The 22,310-nt window shown below is 39.4% G+C and overlaps 1 protein-coding gene across 1 annotated transcript in view; it reads right to left on the bottom strand.

Annotated features, from left to right (window-relative positions):
* The window catches only part of Set1 (SET domain containing 1), a gene marked incomplete in the record, with an annotated part of 508,988 nt that overhangs the window by 189,369 nt on the left and 297,309 nt on the right, over positions 1-22,310 (bottom strand). The window contains 1 exon segment of the mRNA XM_070083037.1: positions 13,044-13,173. Within this exon segment, the coding sequence (XP_069939138.1) occupies positions 13,044-13,173 (130 nt within the window).

The raw sequence follows: 22,310 nt of genomic DNA, 5'->3' as shown, positions 1-22,310 counted from the left end.
GCATCACTGCTTGGTGTGTGTGGTAGGCCTAGCATCACTGCTTGGTGTGTGTGGTAGGCCTAGCATCACTGCTTGGTGTGTGTGGTAGGCCTAGCATCACTGCTTGGTGTGTGGTAGGCCTAGCATCACTGCTTGGTGTGTGTGGTAGGCCTAGCATCACTGCTTGGTGTGTGTGGTAGGCCTAGCATCACTGCTTGGTGTGTGTGGTAGGCCTAGCATCACTGCTTGGTGTGTGTGGTAGGCCTAGCATCACTGCTTGGTGTGTGGTAGGCCTAGCATCACTGCTTGGTGTGTGTGGTAGGCCTAGCATCACTGCTTGGTGTGTGTGGTAGGCCTAGCATCACTGCTTGGTGTGTGTGGTAGGCCTAGCATCACTGCTTGGTGTGTGTGGTAGGCCTAGCATCACTGCTTGGTGTGTGTGGTAGGCCTAGCATCACTGCTTGGTGTGTGTGGTAGGCCTAGCATCACTGCTTGGTGTGTGTGGTAGGCCTAGCATCACTGCTTGGTGTGTGGTAGGCCTAGCATCACTGCTTGGTGTGTGTGGTAGGCCTAGCATCACTGCTTGGTGTGTGTGGTAGGCCTAGCATCACTGCTTGGTGTGTGTGGTAGGCCTAGCATCACTCCTTGGTGTGTGTGGTAGGCCTAGCATCACTGCTTGGTGTGTGTGGTAGGCCTAGCATCACTGCTTGGTGTGTGGGGGAGGCCTAGTATCACTGCTTGGTGTGTGGTAGGCCCAGCATCACTGCTTGGTGTAAACAAACTTATCATGTGTCAAACTCTGGTTATCTTCACTTCTGTTCAGATATATCATCATCTTGCTTCATCACTGGATATTAATCATGGCTTTTAAAAGGAATAAAAGTAATGCTGGGGATGCCAAGAAGAAAATTAGGGGAGGAAAAAAAAAAGTGATGGTGGTGTGATTTTTGATGGGCGTTAGGTTTCTCACACAGCTAGTGTAGCACATAATTAAACATTCATGTGCCTTAAACAGCCATTTATCTATGCTAGCTGTATTTATTTAATTGTTGAAACGTTGGTGATCGATAACACAGTGTACAAATGTTATTAAAAGAGAAAATTGTAGAGCTTACGAAAACATGAAATTCAATGACTACAAATTTCAATTTCTCCGCTATGTAAAACTCAAGGAAATAACAACTGGATCAGAGTTTAAAACAGACTCCAGCCACACAAACAGAGGGAAAAACTAATGTGAAGGATCTAGGAAAGATAAATTTGAGAAAATCGCACTTTCAAAGATCACAATAATGCTTACCATATCTAATACGAAACTGATAGGCTGGATAATAAGAACCTTCAAATTGCTTGTTCTCCCTAGGCCTAGTATCACTGCTGTATTGCTGTACACCAATGACCCCTTCCAGGGCAGGTGAAATTGTAGACTTAGAGAATATACAGAGAACCTTCACTGCACATATAATATAATAAAGCACCTAAATTAGTGGGAACGGTTGAAGTCCATTCACCTGTACTCCTTGGAATGCAGGCAAGATAGATACACCATAATATACACTTGGAAAATCCTAGAGGGACTAGTCCCAAGTCTGCGCACAGAAATCACTCCCTACAGCTGGCAGTTCAACATCCCCCAATGAAAAATAGGGGTGCCATAAGTACATTAGAAGACAACACAACAAGTGTCAGGGGCCCAAGACTGTTCAACTACCTCCCAGCATACATAATGAGGATTATCAACAGACCCCTGGATGTCTTCAAGAAGGAACTAGACAGGCACCTAATGTCAGTACCTGGCCAGCCAAGCTGTGGCTTGTACATCGGTTTGCATGCAACTAGCAGTAACATCCTGGTTGATCAGGTCCTGATCCACCAGAAGGCCTGGCCATGGACTAGGCACTTACCCCCAGAACATCCTCCAGGCAAATTCCATGTAGTGAAGACAAAGGCCACAGGTGGAGGCCATTTTAGCCAATAAGGACCACAATTATACACAAATTTGCAGCAACAAGGAATAGAAGGTAAGATAAAATGCTTTCTTGTCACTTTTTATCCTACTGCATACAAGAACGAGTGCAACAAAAATTCTGTACAATGATGTGAGTGCAGGTGGTTTTGAGGGTTATTCATAATATCACTTTCCACTTTCTGTGGAAGGAATATGCTTTCTAGCTAATATGCTCTTTTGAACTGAAAAATGCACTGATTGGTCAAGCCTCTTCAAAATAGATACCCAAGTGTTACACATGTATCTTAATTCAACTTTTTTTATACCAATAATGTAATGAAAGAAATGAACTCTTAAAATGAGTCAACAACCAGTTTCCCCGAGGCCTTGACAACAGATGTCTAACGAACACAACTCTATTTTTGCCATAAGTTGTGGAGATCATTGGTAGTGCAGCTTTCAGAAAGATAACCTGGGTGAAATATGAATATCTGCTATGTTTTCAAAAAAATTGTTTGCATTTTCTTGGAATTCTAAGGAATATCTCTGATTAGTTTTGAGAAATTTTCTACTCCCAGAGCCTGATGGCCAGGCTTGTCTGGTGCTAGCCTGGTCAACTAGGCTGTTGCTACAGGTGGTTTGTTGATCCACATATTCATCACAGCTTAGTTAACCTGGCACCTGGTGAAGATACTTATCCAATTTCCTCTTGAAGACTTCTACACTTGTCCCAGAAGTGTTCTTGATATCTTTTGGTAAGATGGTGAATATTCTAGTTCCCCAAATGTTGTGCCCACTACACCCTTGCTTTTTATTGAGTTCATTTTGAACATCCTTCCATTTCTCTCTTTCAAGTATGTTGTTACAGCAGTGTACATATTTGCAATAAGGCCCTTAAGACTTACTGGGAATGCCTTAGGGCTTTAACCCTTTCAGGGTTGGTGCCGTACTAGTACGGCTTACGCGCCAGGGATGGTGCCGTACTAGTACGCGTAAATTCTAACGGCTTCAAATTAAGCGGGAAACAGCTGGTAGGCCTAGATGTAAGAGAATGGGTCTGTGGTTAGTGTGCGTGGTAGGAAAAAATTTGGGGGCCCAGTGGTGCATTGTGGGAATGCCATTTTAGTACACCTTGCTCACCATGCCTCGCGGTAAGAAACTCCCCACTCCTCGGCGAATTGGGACACTTCTGTTCCCCAGTGACAGTTCTAATACAGATGGAAGTGTCATTGAAGATGACTATCAAGGTTTTCTGGAGGTTGTAACTGAAACTAATGACCATAATACCGGTAATAGTGAGAAAAATCCAGGTGACCCTCAACCTTCCACCTCTGGTGCTTAGCCATCTTGTTCATGTTCAGTTGTACCATAATGAAAGAGGAAACTCGTATTTTCCCATATCCAGGACTCAAGATGTGAGCAATGGTGATGATAGTGATAGCGAATATGAACTCCAATCTCTTGAAAACAGTTCCAGTAATGAAAGTGAAGTAGAATATTCTCCAGTGAAGCATCAGTATATACGACGGTATATGCGCTCTGGTAGTGTGCCATATGCTATTCCAAGGGTAAGGAGTACATCTCGGAGTACATCCCGTGGCTGTACAACACGAGCAGATAGTGAAAATGAAGATGATAGTGTTGCAACTGGGAGGGAAAATGTGCATGCATCTATTGGTGGTAGTGGTGATGCCAGCCATGAGGCACCAGCAGTGGGCCATACTGCCACCCACGCCGCTGACTCAGCTGAACTACAACAAAGGTCACAATCCCCCACCCACCCACTACACCAACCTCCACAACCACAACCTCCACAACCACAACCTCCACAACCACAACCTCCACAACCACAACCTCCACAACCATAACCTCCACAACCACAACCTCCACAACCATAACCTCCACAACCACAACCACCTGTCAGTATCCAGTACCCACCAGCAGACCGTACCTAGGATTAGCAGGAAGCTGCCAATTTTGCTCCCAATCCCCATCACTCTGATGAAAGTCAAAGTGGAATACGGCCATCTTGTACACTTGGCAACCATGCCACTGAACTGGAATGTTTCGAGTTATTCTTTGACGAACCCCTGATGGAAATTATTGTCAGGGAAAGCAACAGATACTTCGATTACACCATGGCAAACACAATACTTTCACCAAAATCACGTCTACACCAGTGGAAGATGCATCTTTTTTTTGCCACAATACTGCTTATGCCACATGTGTATAAGCACAGTGTCAAATCATACTGGTCAGCAGACCACCTGATTGCAACCCCAGGTTTCAGTGATATAATAAGAGTGAATCGATTTGTGCTACTATTACGTATGCTTCACTTCTCAGACAAAACCAGGTCTGACAGAAACGACAGGTTATGCAAGACTAGGAATGTGTTTGTGTATCTGAAACAGAAATTCAGTATGTATTTTTATCTCTTCAGGAAGCTTGCTACTGATGAGTCTTTAATTCTGTTCAAAGGAAGACTGTCATTCAAGCAGTATATACTAAGCAAGAGGAAACGCTTTGGTATAAAGTTGTTTGTGCTTTGTGATTGCTACAGTGGTCTTGTATTGGATATAACTGTGTACACTGGAAATAATACAATGTGAGATACAAGGAAGTTACTGGGTATCTCTGGTGATGTGGTTAGAACAATGATGAAACCATATCTTGGTAAGGGGAATATATTATATACTGATAACTGGTACACAAGCCCCTTACTCAGCAATTTCTTGAGAGTGAACATGACAAGACGTGTGTGGCACAGTGCATGGAAATCGTAAACATATGCCCAGGTTCGACGCTGGCACTCATAGAGGCGAGGTGCAGGCGTTTGCTGCCAATGACATCATAGCATTTTGGTGGCATGACAAATGAGATGTCATACTGTTGTCATCAGTTCGCCCTAACGAAATGGCAGACACTGGCAGGCAGCATAGAGAGAGCAATGAACCCATTCTAAAACCTGCAGCTGTGATGGGCTACACCCTCAATATGCATTCAGTGGAGAAATGTGACATGCGGATTGGGTTGGCTGATTGTGTTTGCAAGAGTTATAAGTGGTACATAAAACTCTTTTTGCATATTCTGGACATTTCCATGCTCAATGCTTATAATATATATAAGATGAGGACCAGAAACAAACCACTATATTGCAAATTTTGTTTGTCTGTCATCAGACAAATAATAATCAAGTACCAAGGAACAACACCTGCAATAGAAAACCGCCCACGAAATTATCGACAACTACCTTCTCATCTGAAGCCTGGTGATTGCTTCCTAATGAAACTGCCTGCTACTACTTTCAAGAAAAAAGGCTCAGAAGAGGTATTACGTCTGTGCACATACAAAAAAAAAATGCCCACAACAATGCAGAGACACTTGTTTTATGTGTGAGGAGTGTGAAACATCATAGTGCATGACACCGTGTTTCAAAGAGTTCCACAGGCTGCAGAACTTTGAAGAACATGTCCAGTGACTGTATACACCTACCATCCAACTTACGACTGAGTTCGGTTCCGAGAAACCGGTCGTAAGTCGAAATGGTCCTAAGTCGAACTTTACTATTGAATATCAACAAAACATTTTTGTAATGACTATTTTATTGTTTTATTTTGGTATTTCATGTTTTACTTTACTTTTTATGTTGTTAGTACTATATTTTATACTGTAAGGTTTAGGATAAACACTGTACAATACAAATAGTTGTTTATTTCCCAGAAATTTGGCATAAAAACACGGTCGTAAGTCAAGTGGTCGTAAGTCGAGCAGGTCGTAAGTCGGATGGTAGGTGTATATGTGCATATAATATAGAAAAATTGTAATAAACAACATTTTGTTACTTTGTGTAAACATGTTTTGTTAAACAATATACAGTGGATCCCCGGTTCGCAATGCCATCGGTATCCGATAAATCCGGTATTCGATGCACTGTATCGCAAAAATTTTGCCTTGGTTCCCGTTACAAAACCCGGTATACGCGATTTGTCCGAGACATGTCCATGTGTGGCCTGAACTGCCCTGTGTGTGCCAGTGTTTACAAGCCAGCCAGTGTGCTCTCATCTAAGGATACATTCGGTACATTCCATATTATCACAGTGGTTTTGGTGCTTGTTTCTGCAAAGTAAGTCACCAAGGGCCCCAAGAAAGCTTCTAGTGCCAACCCTTCGAGAACAAGGGTGCTAATGACTATTGAAATGAAGAAAGAGATAATTGCAAAATTCAAAAGTGGAGTGCATGTGTCGGAGCTGGCCAATTTGTATACAAAACCCCAATCAACCATCTCTACTATAGTGACCAGGAAAACGGCAATCAAGGAAGCTGTTGCTGCAAAAGGTGCAACTGTGATTACAAAACAGCGACCGCAAGTGTTAGAAGATGTTGAGAGACTGTTATTGGTGTGGATAAATGAAAAACAGATAGCAGGAGATAGCATCTTTCAAGTGATCATTTGTGAAAAGGCTAGGCAGTTGCATGATGGTTTGGTTAAGCAATTGCCTGCAACTAGTGGTAATGTGAGTGAATTTAAGGCCAGCAAAGGTTGGGTTGAAAGATTTAAGAATTGTAGTGGCATACATAGTGTGATTAGGCATGGTGAGGCTGCCAGTTCAGACCGAAAAGCAGCTGAAAAATATGTGAAGGAATTCAAGGATTACATAGACAGTGAAGAATTTAAACCTGAACAAGTGTTTAATTGCGACGAAACAGGCCTGTTTTGGAAGAAATTGCCAAGCAGGACCTACATTACTCAGGAGGAAAAGGCACTCCCAGGACATAAGCCTATGAAAGACAGGCTTACTCTTCTGATGTATGCCAATGCTAGTGGTGATTGCAAAGTGAAGCCTTTATTGGGGTATCACTCAGAAACTCCCAGAGCGTTCAGGCAAAAGAATATCCTCAAGGCTAATTTGTGTGTGCTGTGGAGGGCAAACACTAAGGCATGGGTCACTAGGGACTTCTATGACTGGTTACACCATGCATTTGCCCCCAATGTGAAAAATTACCTAATTGAAAAGAAATTAGACCTTAAGTGCCTCCTGGTATTAGACAATGCCCCTGGTCATTCTACAGACTTGGCAGAGCGGCTTTCTGGGGACATGAGCTTCATTAAGGTCAATTTTTTGCCTCCTAATACCACTCCTCTCCTGCAGCCCATGGACCAGCAGGTCATTTCCAACTTCAAGAAACTGTACATAGAAGCTATGTTTGAAAGGTGCTTTGAAGTGACCACAGACACTCTATTGACTCTAAGAGAGTTTTGGAAGGATCACTTTAATATCCTCAATTGTGTAAACCTTATAGGTAAGGCTTGGGTGGGAGTGACTAAGAGAACCTTGAACTCTACCTGGAAAAAACTGTGGATAGAATGTGTAGACAAAAGGGATTTTGAAGGGTTTGAGAGTAACCCTGGGAATCCTATGCCAGTTGAGGAATCCATTGTGGCATTGGGAAAGTCTTTGGGGTTGGAGGTTAGTGGGGAGGATGTGGAAGAGTTGGAGGAGAACAATGATGAGCTAACTACTGATGAGCTGCAAGATCATCTTCAATAGCAAGAGGCCAGACCTGAGGAAACTGCTTCGGAGGATGGGATGGAGAAATTGAAGAAGTTGCCTACTTCAAAGATTAAGGAAATGTGTGCAAAGTGGCTTGAAGTGCAAAGCTTTTTTGATGAAAATCACCCTCACACAGCTACTGCAAGCCGTGTTGGCAACCTGTACAATGACACTGTTGTGAACCACTTTAGGAAAGTCATACAGGAATGAGAGGTACAAGCCTCTATGGACAGATTTGTTGTGCGCCAGAAGTCCAGTGACTCTCAAGCTGGTCCTAGTGGCATTAAAAGAAGAAGGGAAGTAACCCCGGAAAAGGACTTGGTACCTCAAGTCCTAATGGAGGGGGATTCCCCTTCTAAACAATAAGTTCGACACTCTCCCCTCCTCCCATCTCATCAGTCATCACCAGATCTTCATTAAAGGTAAGTGTCATGTATTCTATTGTTAGCAGAGTACATACTACAAACTGTGCATGTCTTCTTCAGTTTGTGTGCATTAAACTTAATATTTCATGTGGTAAAAGTTTTTTTTTTTTTTATACTTTTGGGTGTCTTGCACGGATTAATTTGATTTCCATCATTTCTTATGGGGAAAACTGATTCGCTTTCTGATAATTTTGGTTTACGATGAGCTCTCAGGAATGGATTAATATCACAAACCGGGGGTCCACTGTAATGACAACAGTGTTTGTGAAAATATTAAAAAATAATAGAGAAAGGTAGAAAAAGCAAAATAAACGATTACCCAGTGACCGGCAGTCGCCGATGTTGCCATATGCGGTTCAATTTCTGTCAACTTCATGCTTCCATATCCCGGTAAGTATTGATGGCAAAAAAAAAATTTTTTTTAGCCTATAAAATTAAAAAAAAAAAAAAAATCTTCATAAATTTTTTTTTTTCAAATATTTTCTGACCCTGAGAACAAGTTTGGGAGAGGGTCTGTCGACCCTGAAAGGGTTAAAGCACTCCTACTAATTTAAATGCTTTATTGGCTCTACACTTGCTGTAAATGATCTCTGTTTCTGTTCCAGCTCTGATATTTCACCTGCTCTGAATGTGGCCATTAATACTGAGCAATATTCCAAATGAGAGAGCACAAATGATTTGAAAAATGTTACCACTGGCATTATTTCCCTTGTTGTGAAGGTTCTCAATATCCATCCCGTCATCCTATTGGTTGTCGTGACCTTAATCTTATTGTGTTCTTTGAAAGAAGGGTCAGCTGACATAATTATTCTCAAGTCTTCCACATGTTCCTATTGTTCTATCTGACAATCCTCTCGAGTTTTGTATAGTGTCCCTTTTGACTTCATTCTTTTCATACCTAAGCAGATGGAAATTATCTCATTGATCATCATATTCTCCACTGCTCAATGGAAAACACTGCTTATATCTTCCTTCAACTGCTTTCATGCTTATTTTGGTGTCATCTGCAAATGATGATACAAAACTGGGATGGATGGATAGTTTGATCTATGACTGCTATGAGGAGAAAAAGTATAAGTGCCAGGACAGTGCCTTGATGAACTGAGCTTTTTACCTTGCTGATGCTGGTTTGTGTGTTAGGAACCTAAAAATGCATCTGCCTACCTTCCCTATAATGCCTATGGCCCTCATTTTGTGTGCAATCACCCCATGATTGCATATGTTTAATGCCTTACCAAAATAGGTGATTTTTCACATCTGCATTTTGGTTTTCTTCCAATGCCTCCATAATTCTGTCATAGTAGTTCAGCAGTTGGGATAGGCATAATCATCCAGTTCTAAAACTGTGTTGGTCTGGGCTATGAAGATTGTACTGTTCCATGAAGTTTGTAATCTGACATCTCATCACTCTATCGACGATTTTATTAATGTGGGAAGTTAGGGCTACTGGTCTGTTATTTTTAGCTAGTGCTTTAATACTTATTTTTCTCTATTTTCCCCATATATTCTTAACCTTGAATAAAATTAATTTTAATAAAGACTCAATTTTCAGACTTTAACCCAGGGATACCTAAAAGATGGATACCTGAAAGATGGATACCTGAAGGATAAACACCTGAAGAATACACCTACCATTCGACTTACGACCTGCTTGACTTACGACCACTCGACTTACGACCGTGTTTTTTTTGCCAAATTTCTGGGAAATAAACAACTATTTGTGTTGTACACAGTGTTTATCCTAAACCTTACAGTATAAAATACAGTACTAACTGCATAAAAAGTAAAGTAAAACATGAAATACCAAAATAAAACAATAAAATAAAGGCATTACAAAAATGTGATGTTGATATTCAGTAGTAAAGTTCGACTTACGTCCATTTCGACTTACGACCGGTTTCTTGGAACCGAACTCGGTCGTAAGTCGGATGGTAGGTGTATTTCCAGGGGTCTACAGCATAAATATTTCAACACTCTGAACAATTTTTGTCACCAGACACTACAGGCTACAAGTTGTCAACATTTAATACACCATAAAAATTTAAGTTTTCATTAGCTTCAGTTATCTCTTTGTAGTTACACAATATTCGGTTATTACTGCTCTACAACCCTGTAAGAAAAATTGCCATTTGATTTTTAGGAAATGCTTACCAATGCAGAATGAAAGGTTAATAACTCTTGAGTAATACTGTATAAATCAAACAGTAAATCAGCTCTTATTGTAAGACATGATACCTGCACAGATCAGAAATACACACTTTCTTGTTCAGTTTATGTTATTTCAATCTGCTCTTACACTGAAACTTTGACTGCTACAAAAGACAAATCCACTAATGTATTTGGAATAATTGTGATCAATTTTACAAACACTTGTTTCTGCACAGAATATCAGTGTTGCAAGTTTAAGTGTAGTTAGTGATGCTCCATTATTAACCCTTAAACTGTCCAAACGTAGATCTATGTGTGGGGGGCTCCAAACGTAAATCTACGATTTTTTTTTACATGCTTTCAAATGGGGAAAATCAAGGTTGGAGCGCTACACACGTGAACGTAAGGGTTAAGTGTCACAACACACAATATTTTGTGCAGTTATATAAAGGAAAAAAAACTGAAGCAAACTGTATGTATCAAGAAGTGTAAAAAGGTTTTATAAAAACATTGCATTTATATATAAAGTGTAAAAAAATATATCAGAAAATATACTGAAATTAGGTTGGCGAACCCTGACAAAAGGAAAATTTAATGAATAAAATCTATACCCTTTGAGGGTTGAGAGGCCCCCCCCCCCAAAAAAAAAAGTTTCTTATGAAATGATAGAGAATCTTTCCCGATCATAATGACACCAAAAGTGTGAAATTTGATGGAAAATTTATGGAATTATGCTCTTGTGAAGTTAGCAGTCTTGACGACGTTTACGCATTGGCGATTTCGCCCACTTTGAGCCAATTCCTATGTACCAGTAGACAAAAATCATAGCTATTTCACTAGAGCTCCATTTGTTCTATCGAATGAATACAAGAAACCACCCATTTAGCGACTTCAACTATCCAATAAGTGGTCGGAAATTGGCAATTTGGCCAATTTCACACAAATTTCAAAAGATGCCAATTTCAAAATAGGGTCCAGAATAATCAAGACAGACATTCCTGGCACTAAAATAACATTTTCTCTGTTCATTAGTCACGTCTCTAGGCCCCTCTTACATTTCTTTTGCTTTCTATTTTGAATTTTTTTCTCACAAAAAATAGATTTACTCTTATGCAGACTACTGCATTATTGTAAAAATGGTACAAATAATATCAGTGCACCTGTGAAAGATTATCAGACTCGCCAGTTGACGTACGTGTACTGGACGCGTGGCGTGATTTGTTTACTCTTGAACACTGGTAAAAATCGAACATTTCAACTACTTTAAGCTCAATTTCAAGGTACTTTTCATTGTGAAACCAATCAAAGTCATCTCTATTTCTGTAATATGTCTTCCATTCTATCAACTGAGACCAAGAAAATGAGACTACAACCGTAAATACCATATGAAAATACACTGCAAAATCGCTGTTTTAAACCAAAAACGTGGTCAGAGTTTTTTTTTTTTATCTCATTATGCACTGCGTGCTTCAAGTTTTTTTTTATGCTGCGCACACTGACCACACAGACCCATTCTTTCATATGTAGGCCTACCAGCTTTCTCTCGCTAGGTTTGAAGGCGCTAGAATTTACGAGCACAGTGGACCCACGGATTTTGTAGTCATCGGATTTTGTAATATTTGGAAATAGTAACATTTTCTGGTCAAAATATTGGCTCAAGGATCGTCATTGAGCTCAGTAATAGTCATTTGTCCTGAACGCGTCCACATGGCAACAGCAGCCCGACACTCGGTGTGCCATTGTTTATCAGCCAGTGAGCAGGATCCCACTCATTCATACGATACATTTAGTATTATTCCATTCTTTTTAGTGCTTGCAACTGCTAAATAAGCCACCATGGGCCCAAAGGAAGTTCCTAGTGCCAGCTAACCCTTTCTTAAAGGGCTGAGAGAGAGGGGAGAATGTGCCTTCTTCAGTGATTCTGCGATATGTACGATACCAAAGCAGCAGGAGTTGATAAAGGCCATAGCGCCAGCCAGCGATAAAGTGTAGCATTAACAGTACAGCAAGTAAGTTAAGCGATTAATCAAAAGAAAAAGGACAGCACGAAACTGACTCCTCCAATGTTGTTGGAAGTATATAGTGTGACACTGACAACACCGATGCCACCATCACTACCACTATGTAAGACTTATCTTTCAGTGGCCCTTTTACACCCAACAACAACACAGCAACACTCGTCACATACTAATGATATATTTTATTCATTCTAGAGTTAATTATCGTGTTATTATGTTATTAATATTGTTTATTATGTCATTAGATGAATTGTGCTGGATAAATAAGCCGGAGAGTTGATATCAATGTCATATTGAAGGACTATCTTGTCCTGTCTCCCGACACACTCCCCTGCCACCACCACGATTCCTAACATATGCCAGAAAGAGACCTCTCTGAGGCACTTTTTTGAGCGACAGGGGTTCAGTGACTCTCAAGCTGGTCTTAGTGGCATTAAAAAACGAAAAAGGGAAGTAACCCAGGAAAAGGACTTGGTACCTGAAGTCTTTATGGAAGAGGATTCCCCTTCCAAACAATAGTACACCTCCATCCTCTCCCCTCCTCCCATCTTATCACTCATCAACAAGTCTTCAATAAAGGTGTCATTTTATTGTTTTATTCTGCATGTCTCATTGTTTTCTGTGTAGGTAAATGTATATTTCATGTAAGTAATTTTTTTTAATACTTCTGGGTGTCTGAAATGGATTAATTGGATTTACATTATTTCTTAAGGGAAAAATGAATTCAGAAATCATCAGATTCGGGTTTAATCACTCTCTTTGGAACGGATTAATTACCATAACTGGGGGTCCACTGTACTAGTACGGCACCAACCCTGGTGTGCAAGCTGTACTAGTACGGCATTGACCCTGAAAAGGTTAAATAATGAAAATATAATTGATTTGTAAAGACTTCTACATAATGTATCCTACAGGAAGCCACAAATTTTTTTCTTAAACTACTTATTTTACACAAAGTTGTAAAACATACCTTAAACTTTCTTTCCTGTTCATCCCACCACGCTTCAAATGTTTTGAACGCTGTTGCTTCAATCATTCTCTTGTTAAAATCCCTTTTAAGAATATTCTTCAGTTCTTCAATAACAGTGTCAAGCACTGCACTGAAAGGAAATAATATGTAAGTAACAATACTGAACTTTGTGCCTAAAATTACAAGTATTAGTTCACTGACTAATAAGTAAAACTACTTCATAAATAACACTTTCTGCTCAACGTTATTTATAAATTGTTGCGGAAGAGATTTTTTACCTTATGGGATTAAATATAAAAAACTATTTGTATTTATGCAGACATAACATTAAGTGGAGCTGTTGGTGAGAAGCTCTGTTCTCACTCCAGTAGGTTTTTATTTCTGGGGGGTCACTCGAAGGCTTCTGAATTATGCAAAGAATATTCAGTGTAGCAAATTTGTGGATGAGCATCAACACAAGTAACATTATCACTCTTAATACCATTAGCAATGTATCTGTTGATGGGACATCTTTTCTGCATTTGTGTAGAAATAATAAGACAGCATTAATGCTACATTTTTTTATTTTCCCTATTATTTCAGGCTTACAAGACATCCAATACTGCATTCTTACACAATGTCACTGAAATTTTTCACACAAAAAAGCAAAAAAGATAATTTCTATATACAGTACAACACAGAAATAGTCTGAAAAATAAGGTAAAATAAATATAGAACAACTATGTACAAATACACACATCATACACATACTTCATGCTGTTTGAAAACAGAGCCTCAAATATTCAACTCAACATACTGTTAAATGGTTCCCCTATATCAAGACACATTGAGGGCAAATTTCTAGGTCTTCTCCTTGACTGTAATCTTAAATTTCAGTCCCATACCCATCACATAGCTTAGAAAATTTCCAAATTAGTAGGAATCCTTTCCAAGATATGATACTATGTACCACAAATGACTCTCCTTACCCTGTACCATTCTCTAATATATCCTTACCTCACCTATGGTATTTGTGTCTGGGGCTCAACCACCTTAGACCCTTAATAATACAAAAACAAAGCTGCTGTGCGGGTGATAACCAGCTCCTGTGCTAGACAGCACACACCACCACTTTTCAAGACTCAACTTACTAAAAATACAAGACATACACTCTTATTATTGTGCCTACTACATATACAGAACTTTAAACTCCACTGTAAACCCTCCCCTAAAACTACTCCTCGACAGTTACAACAGAATGGACAGTCACAATACAAGGCATAAGGCACTTTTCAACATCCCTCAAGTCAGACTCTCACTATGCAAGAACGCTATGCACATAAAAGGCCCAAAGATCTGGAACTCGCTATTGGAACAGGTCAAGGATCCCATAACAGCTTATAAATTTAGGACTTTGCTAAAAAATCATCTTATCTCACAATATTAACTAAATTAACCAAACATCTGCTAAATAGTTTTATCATGTGACATCTAGGCTCTCAATTCTGCCAATCCATAAAATCATTTCATTTCTCAATATTAACCAAATCTGCCAAAATATCTGCTAATTAGTCTTATGATGTGACCTCCTGGCTTTTAATTCTGCCATTCCATAAAATATTACCTCCTGCACCATTATTTGTGAGTTAGATTTTGTACTAAGTTTACATAAGATTTATTAAGTTCAAATAAGATTGTAAAACAGCTAACCACTATTCCATGTTTAGTTTTAGGTATAGTTACTATGTACTATTATCTTATCTAGTTTTAATTAGTTACTATGTATTAGGATTAGTTTGCCTGAAATGCCTCGGCATGATAGTGGCTATCTTTATACTTAGCAAATCAAAATTGTAATTACACATTGTAACCTTTACAAAGAAATAAACTTTATTTATTTATTTGATTTTATTTATAAAAGATGGATGACTGATGTGAAGTTTATAAATGTCTCATGATATATTCCAAAAGTATAGTACAGTGTTGACAAAAATAAGCCTTGCACTCTACCCTGTTTTACAAGAAAAATTAACTTTGAATGCCAAAAAAAGTACAAGTACTCCTCACTTAATGACCTACCTGTTTAATGACCACTCAGACTTACAACCAGCTCTCTGACCAATGTGCTTTATGTGCATTTTACTTTTTTAATGATTTTAATGCCTAATTCTATTTTTAATAAACTGTTTCGTTTCTAGGAAGGAAGAACAGAACTATGCTCCCCGTCACAACCCCACTGAATGCAATCCATACTATACAACAGCCTATGTGTTGAACACTTCTCTCTATAGGTACTTGGGGTTGCACCTGTTGCTACCACAAGAGTGACAAACTTTTCCTGGGATGCTTTGGATGCATCTAAAATTGGATTCATCACTAAACATCACCTTACTCTACTGCTCTAGACTCCAATGCTTCAATTTACTATGCAAGTCCAACTTTTCGGTAGTTATAGCCTTTTATAACAGCAGTTTTACAGTTGTGCTGTTTGAGGGAAGGTAGAGGTCTTTCTGCAGTCCTTGATGTCTAGTCCTCTCTAACACATCTTTAACAAGATTTAGGTGGGTTTTCTTTGCTTCGGATGAAACTAGTCTTTTCAGTAACCGATCCATCACTGTCAAGGTCGTCTTAGAATTGCCATGGGTTAGTTTAGGAGCAGGAACCATGGTGGCGAGAATGTCATATAGCCACCAGAGAAGACAATGCCAACTCAGATTGCTGTTTGCCATGCTATTTCCTTCATGGAGATGTTTTCTTCCTTCAAGGCCAATAAGCAGGCCCTCTCCCCCTTAGAAAGGTAGTTCCCATGCATGTTTATAATATAGATATTTGGGAGTGGACGTGTCAGCGGATGGGTCTATGAAAGATGAGGTGAATCATAGAATTGATGAGGGAAAAAGAGTGAGTGGTGCACTTAGGAGTCTGTGGAGACAAAGAACTTTGTCCTTGGAGGCAAAGAGGGGAATGTATGAGAGTATAGTTTTACCAACGCTCTTATATGGGTGTGAAGCGTGGGTGATGAATGTTGCAGCGAGGAGAAGGCTGGAGGCAGTGGAGATGTCATGTCTGAGGGCAATGTGTGGTGTGAATATAATGCAGAGAATTCGTAGTTTGGAAGTTAGGAGGAGGTGCGGGATTACCAAAACTGTTGTCCAGAGGGCTGAGGAAGGGTTGTTGAGGTGGTTCGGACATGTAGAGAGAATGGAGCGAAACAGAATGACTTCAAGAGTGTATCAGTCTGTAGTGGAAGGAAGGCGGGGTAGGGGTCGGCCTAGGAAGGGTTGGAGGGAGGGGGTAAAGGAGGTTTTGTGTGCGAGGGGCTTGGACTTCCAGCAGGCATGCGTGAGCGTGTTTGATAGGAGTGAATGGAGACAAATGGTTTTTAATACTTGACGTGCTGTTGGAGTGTGAGCAAAGTAACATTTATGAAGGGATTCAGGGAAACCGGCAGGCCGGACTTGAGTCCTGGAGATGGGAAGTACAGTGCCTGCACTCTGAAGGAGGGGTGTTAATGTTGCAGTTTAAAAACTGTAGTGTAAAGCACCCTTCTGGCAAGACAGTGATGGAGTGAATGATGGTGAAAGTTTTTCTTTTTCGGGCCACCCTGCCTTGGTGGAAATCGGCCGGTGTGATAATAAAAATAAATAATTAAAAATAACACCAAAATAGCATAATGGTGTAATTAAAAACAAAATCCATCTGTCACAAAAAACGATACCTTACTGCCACTGTTGTGTGTGTACTAAGGATGCAACAGATTGCTGCTACACACTCAAGGCATGTACACAACTACCAAATACATGAAATGTAAACAAATTAAACAAGTTTAACACTTTCAGCATTGCAACTCTGCTCACAAACTTGCTCCCAGGGTCGAAGAATTAAAAAAAAAAAAAAAAAAAAAACTCTAGCTTATGAAATGATAATCCTTTTCCGAAGGTAATGAAACCAAAAGTATGAAATTTGATGGAAAACTTATGGAATTATGCTCTTGCAAAGTTAGCGGTCTCAGCGATATTTACACATCAGCAATTTCGCCAATTCTATTGTATTGTACCAGACAACCAAACTCACAGCTATTTTGCTAGTCTTCCTTATATTTTATTAAATGAGGACAAGAAACTGCCCATTTACCTATTTCAACTAACCAATAAAGTGCTCAGAAATTGGTAATTTGGCCAACTGCACACAAAATTCAACAAATACCAGTTTGAAAACAGGGTCCAAAATAAACCATGTAGACATTCCTGGTACTAAATAAATATTTTCTCTGCTCCTTAGTCACATCTCCAGGACCCTCTTATATTATCCTTGCTTTTCATTTTGAATTTATATTCACACAAAAATTTTAAAATTTACTTTTATGCAGACTACTGCATTACTGTAATAATTGTATAAATAATGTCAGTGCATTCCTAAATGTGTATTAGACTGGCCAGTTGGATAGCCTATGTGTACTCTGGAATATCAACAAAAATCAAACACTTCCACTACTTTGAGGTCACTTTCGAACTACTTTCAGTCCTGAAACTAACCAAAATCATCACTATCGATGTATCTTCCATTCTATCAAATGAGACCAAGAAACCGAAAATACAACCATAAAAACCATATGAAGATACACCGCGGTCACTGTTTTAAACCAAAAGCACAGTCGCAGTTTTTTCCTCACTATGCACTGTGAGCTGCAGGATATTTTTTTATATGGTGCACGCTTACCGTATAGACCCATTCTCTCATATCTAGGCCCAAATTTATGGCTCACAGCTTATCTGAGTGGGCTGAGCTTGTGGCATCATATTACAGGACTGACAATGGCTTCAAAATTGTGATACAATGGGACCAACACACTAGCAAAATATCTTGATCCTTTCAATTCTTGAAAAATCTGGATGCAGGGGGGCAAGATTTTTTTTTTGACACTGCAGACAAATACATTAATTATTTAAGAAAGATATATACAGTGGCAGTTTGGAGGGATATGTTGTGTATCTTTATACGTATATGCTTCTTCTAAACTGTTGTGTTCTGAGCACCTCTGCAAAAACAGTGATAATGTGAGTGTGGTGAAAGTGTTGAATGATGATGAAAGTATTTTATTTTTGGGGATTTTCTTTCTTTCTTGGATCACCCTGCCTCGGTGGGAGACGGCCGACTTGTTGAAAAAAAAAAAAAATATAGTGGTACCTCGAGTTTCGAACAGCTCCCAACTCGAACAATTATTTAAGTGTATTAAGTGTATGAAAATAAGAAAAATTTTTGGAGTGAGTTAAACAAGTTAAGAAAGCCCAGGGAACGTATGGATTTGTCAGTTAAAAACAGAGTAGGGGAGTTAGTAGATGGGGAGAGGGAGGTATTAGGTAGATGGCGAGAATATTTTGAGGAACTTTTAAATGTTGAGGAAGAAAGGGAGGTGGTAATTTCATGCACTGGCAAGGGAGGTATACCATCTTTTAGGAGTGAAGAAGAGCAGAATGTAAGTGTGGGGGAGGTACGTGAGGCATTACGGAGAATGAAAGGGGGTAAAGCAGCTGGAACTGATGGGATCATGACAGAAATGTTAAAAGCAGGGGAGGATATAGTGTTGGAGTGGTTGGTACTTTTGTTTAATAAATGTATGAAAGAGGGGAAGGTACCTAGGGAATGGCAGAGAGCATGTATAGTCCCTTTATATAAAGGGAAGGGGGGACAAAAGAGATTGTAAAAATTATAGAGGAATAAGTTTATTGAGAATACCAGGAAAAGTGTACAGTAGGGTTATTATTCAAAGAATTAGAGGTAAGACAGAATGTAGGATTGCGGATGAGCAAGGAGGTTTCAGAGTGGGTAGGGGATGTGTAGATCAAGTGTTTACATTGAAGCATATATGTGAACAGTATTTAGATAAAGATAGGGAAGTTTTTACTGCATTTATGGATTTAGAAAAGGCATATGATAGAGTGGATAGAGGAGCAATGTGGCAGATGTTACAAGTATATGGAATCGGTGATAAGTTACTAAATGCTGTAAAGAGCTTTTATGAGGATAGTGAGGCTCAGGTTTGAGTGTGGAGAAGAGAGGGAGACTACTTCCCGGTAAAAGTAGGTCTTAGACAGGGATGTGTAATGTCACCATGGTTGTTTAATATATTTATAGATGGGGTTGTAAAAGAAGTAAATGCTAGGGTGTTTGGGAGAGGGATGGGATTAAATTATGGGGAATCAAATACAAAATGGGAATTGACACAGTTACTTTTTGCTGATGATACTGTGCTTATGGGAGATTCTAAAGAAAAATTGCAAAGGTTAGTGGATGAGTTTGGGAGTGTGTGTAAAGGTAGAAAGTTGAAAGTGAACATAGAAAAGAGAAAGGTGATGAGGGTATCAAATGATTTAGACAAAGAAAAATTGGATATCAAATTGGGGAGGAGGAGAAGCATGGAAGAAATGAATGTTTTCAGATACTTGGGAGTTGATGTGTCGGCGGATGGATTTATGAAGGATGAGGTTAATCATAGAATTGATGAGGGAAAAAAGGTGAGTGGTGCGTTGAGGTATATGTGGAGACAAAAAATGTTATCTATGGAGGCAAAAAAGGGAATGTATGGAAGTATAGTAGTACCAACACTCTTATATGGGTGTGAAGCTTGGGTTGTGAATGCAGCAGCAAGGAGGCGGTTGGAGGCAGTGGAGATGTCCTGTCTAAGGGCAATGTGTGGTGTAAATATTATGCAGAAAATTCGGAGTGTGGAAATTAGGAGAAGGTGTGGAGTTAATAAAAGTATTAGTCAGAGGGCAGAAGAGGGGTTGTTGAGGTGGTTTGGTCATTTAGAGAGAATGGCTCAGAGTAGAATGACATGGAGAGCATTTAAATCTGTAGGAGAAGGAAGGCGGGGTAGGGGTCGTCCTCGAAAAGGTTGGAAGGAAGGAGTAAGGGAGGTTTTGTGGGCGAGGGGCTTGGACTTCCAGCAGGCGTGCATGAGCGTGTTCGATAGGAGTGAATGGAGACGAATGGTGTTTGGGACCTGACGATCTGTTGGAGTGTGAGCAGGGTAATATTTAGTGAAGGGATTCAGGGAAACCAGTTATTTTTATATAGCCGGACTTGAGTCCTGGAAATGGGAAGTACAATGCCTGCACTCTAAAGGAGGGGTTTGGGATATTAGCAGTTTGGAGGGATATGTTGTGTATCTTTATACGTATATGCTTCTAAACTGTTGTGTTCTAAGCACCTCTGCAAAAACAGTGATTATGTGTGAGTGAGGTGAAAGTGTTGAATGATGATGAAAGTATTTTCTTTCTGGGGATTTTCTTTCTTTTTAAGTCACCCTGCCTCGGTGGGAGACGGCCGACTTGTTGAAAAAAAAAAAAAAAATTGAAAGTGCTTTTTTAAGTGTATTTTTGGGGGTCTGAAATGAACTAATCTAATTTACATTACATATTCCTCATGGAAACAAATTTGTTCGGTATCGACACTCGAACAGCCTTCTGGAACGAATTAAGTTTGTAACTCGAGTTACCGCTGTACTGCAACATATCTATGGCCCCAACCAAAGCTTGCCTTATGACTCATCTATTGCAAATTTACATTAATCTCCAAAACACTAAGACAAAAGTTTTAAAAACTGATCACTGGTAGAAACAATGTCCTAATTATATTTTAAGAACCATTCTTCTTCACTACAAATATTTTCCTCATACAGTATATCCATATAAACAAGACATACTGATCTGCCAAATATACCACAAGGAAGGTCTCATACACATCTCCAAAGCAGTGCAGGACTATTTAAGTTTCAGTACTACAATTGCAATTATTTACACAGCATGTTGCTACAATAGCCGAGTTGTGTATGGTGTCCCATCATCAGTTTATCACACTCCACAATTTTTTTTTTTTTAATTTCCAGTAGCTGTAGCACTTACTAGTTCTTCTTACATACCATCCCACTTATAACACTGTGAGCAGGAACTTCCTAGTATGCTGTTAGCATCTTTTCTACACCAATTTACTAATGCTTTCCTTTGTTCATATTACTGTTAAGTGTTGGGAAATCTTCTGTATCTATTCTTTGGAATCCTTTTCATGTTTCAATTTGTGGTTATCATGTCTGCTTTTCCTATCATCAAATGATGATTTATACTATACCTAAGGGTAACAGCCTCCAGCCTCCTCCTCACTGCAGCATTTACAACATATGGATCACACCCATAAGAGTGTTGGTACCACCATACTCTTGTACATTCCCTTCTTTCCCTCCATGGGTAAGATTTTTTGTCTCCACAGACACCTCAACGCACCACTCATCTTTTTACCTTCATCAATTCTAAGGTTAACCTTGTCCTTCATAAACCCATCTGCTGACAAATCTACTCCCAAATATCTGAACACATTCACTTCTTCCATACTCCCTCCAATTTTTCTTTACCTAATTCGTTTGATACCCTCATCACTTTACCCCTATCTATGTTCACTTTCAACTTTCTTTACACACCCTCCCAAACTCGTCTACTAACCTTTGCAACTTCTCTTTAGAATCTCCCAAAAACACAGTATTATCAGCAAAAAGTAACTGTGTCAACTTCTATTTTGTATTTGATTCTCCATAATTTAATTCCACCCCTCTCCCCAACACCCTGGCATTTACTTCTTTTACAACCCCATCTATAAATATGTTAAACAACCATGGTGACATTACACATCACTGCCTAAGGCCTACTTTTACTGGGAAGTAATCTCCCTCTCTCCTACACACCCTAACCTGAGCCTCACTATCCTCATAAAAACTCTTTACAGCATTTATTAACTTACTAACTACTGTATTCCATACATTTGCAACATCTGCCACACTGCTTCCTTATCCACCATATCATTTGCCTTTTCAAAATCCATAAATGCAATGAAAACATCCCTACCTTTATCTTAATATTGTTCACTTATATGCTTCATGTAAACACTTGATCTACATATTCTAAAACCTCCTTGTTCCTCTGCAATCCTGCTTTCTGTCTTATCCCCTAATTCTTTCAATAATAACCCTACCATACACTGGTATACTCAGTAAACTTCTTTCCCTATAATTTTTACAATATCTTTTGTCCCTCTTTTCCTTTATATAAAGAAATTATGCATTCTCTCTGCCAATCCGTAGGTACCTTTCCCTCTTTCAAACATTTACTGAACAAAAGTATAAACCACTCCAAAACTTCCCCCTGATCCCTGCTTTTAACATATCTGTCGTGATCCCATCAATTCCAGCTGCTTTACCCCCTTTCATTCTATGTAATGCCTCATGCGTCTCCCCCACAT

This window comes from Cherax quadricarinatus, chromosome 8 (assembly GCF_038502225.1).
Source record: "Cherax quadricarinatus isolate ZL_2023a chromosome 8, ASM3850222v1, whole genome shotgun sequence".
NCBI classification, from domain to species: Eukaryota; Metazoa; Arthropoda; class Malacostraca; order Decapoda; family Parastacidae; genus Cherax; species Cherax quadricarinatus.
Note: the sequence above shows the minus strand (reverse complement) of the source record. Positions and strands in the feature narration are given on the sequence as shown.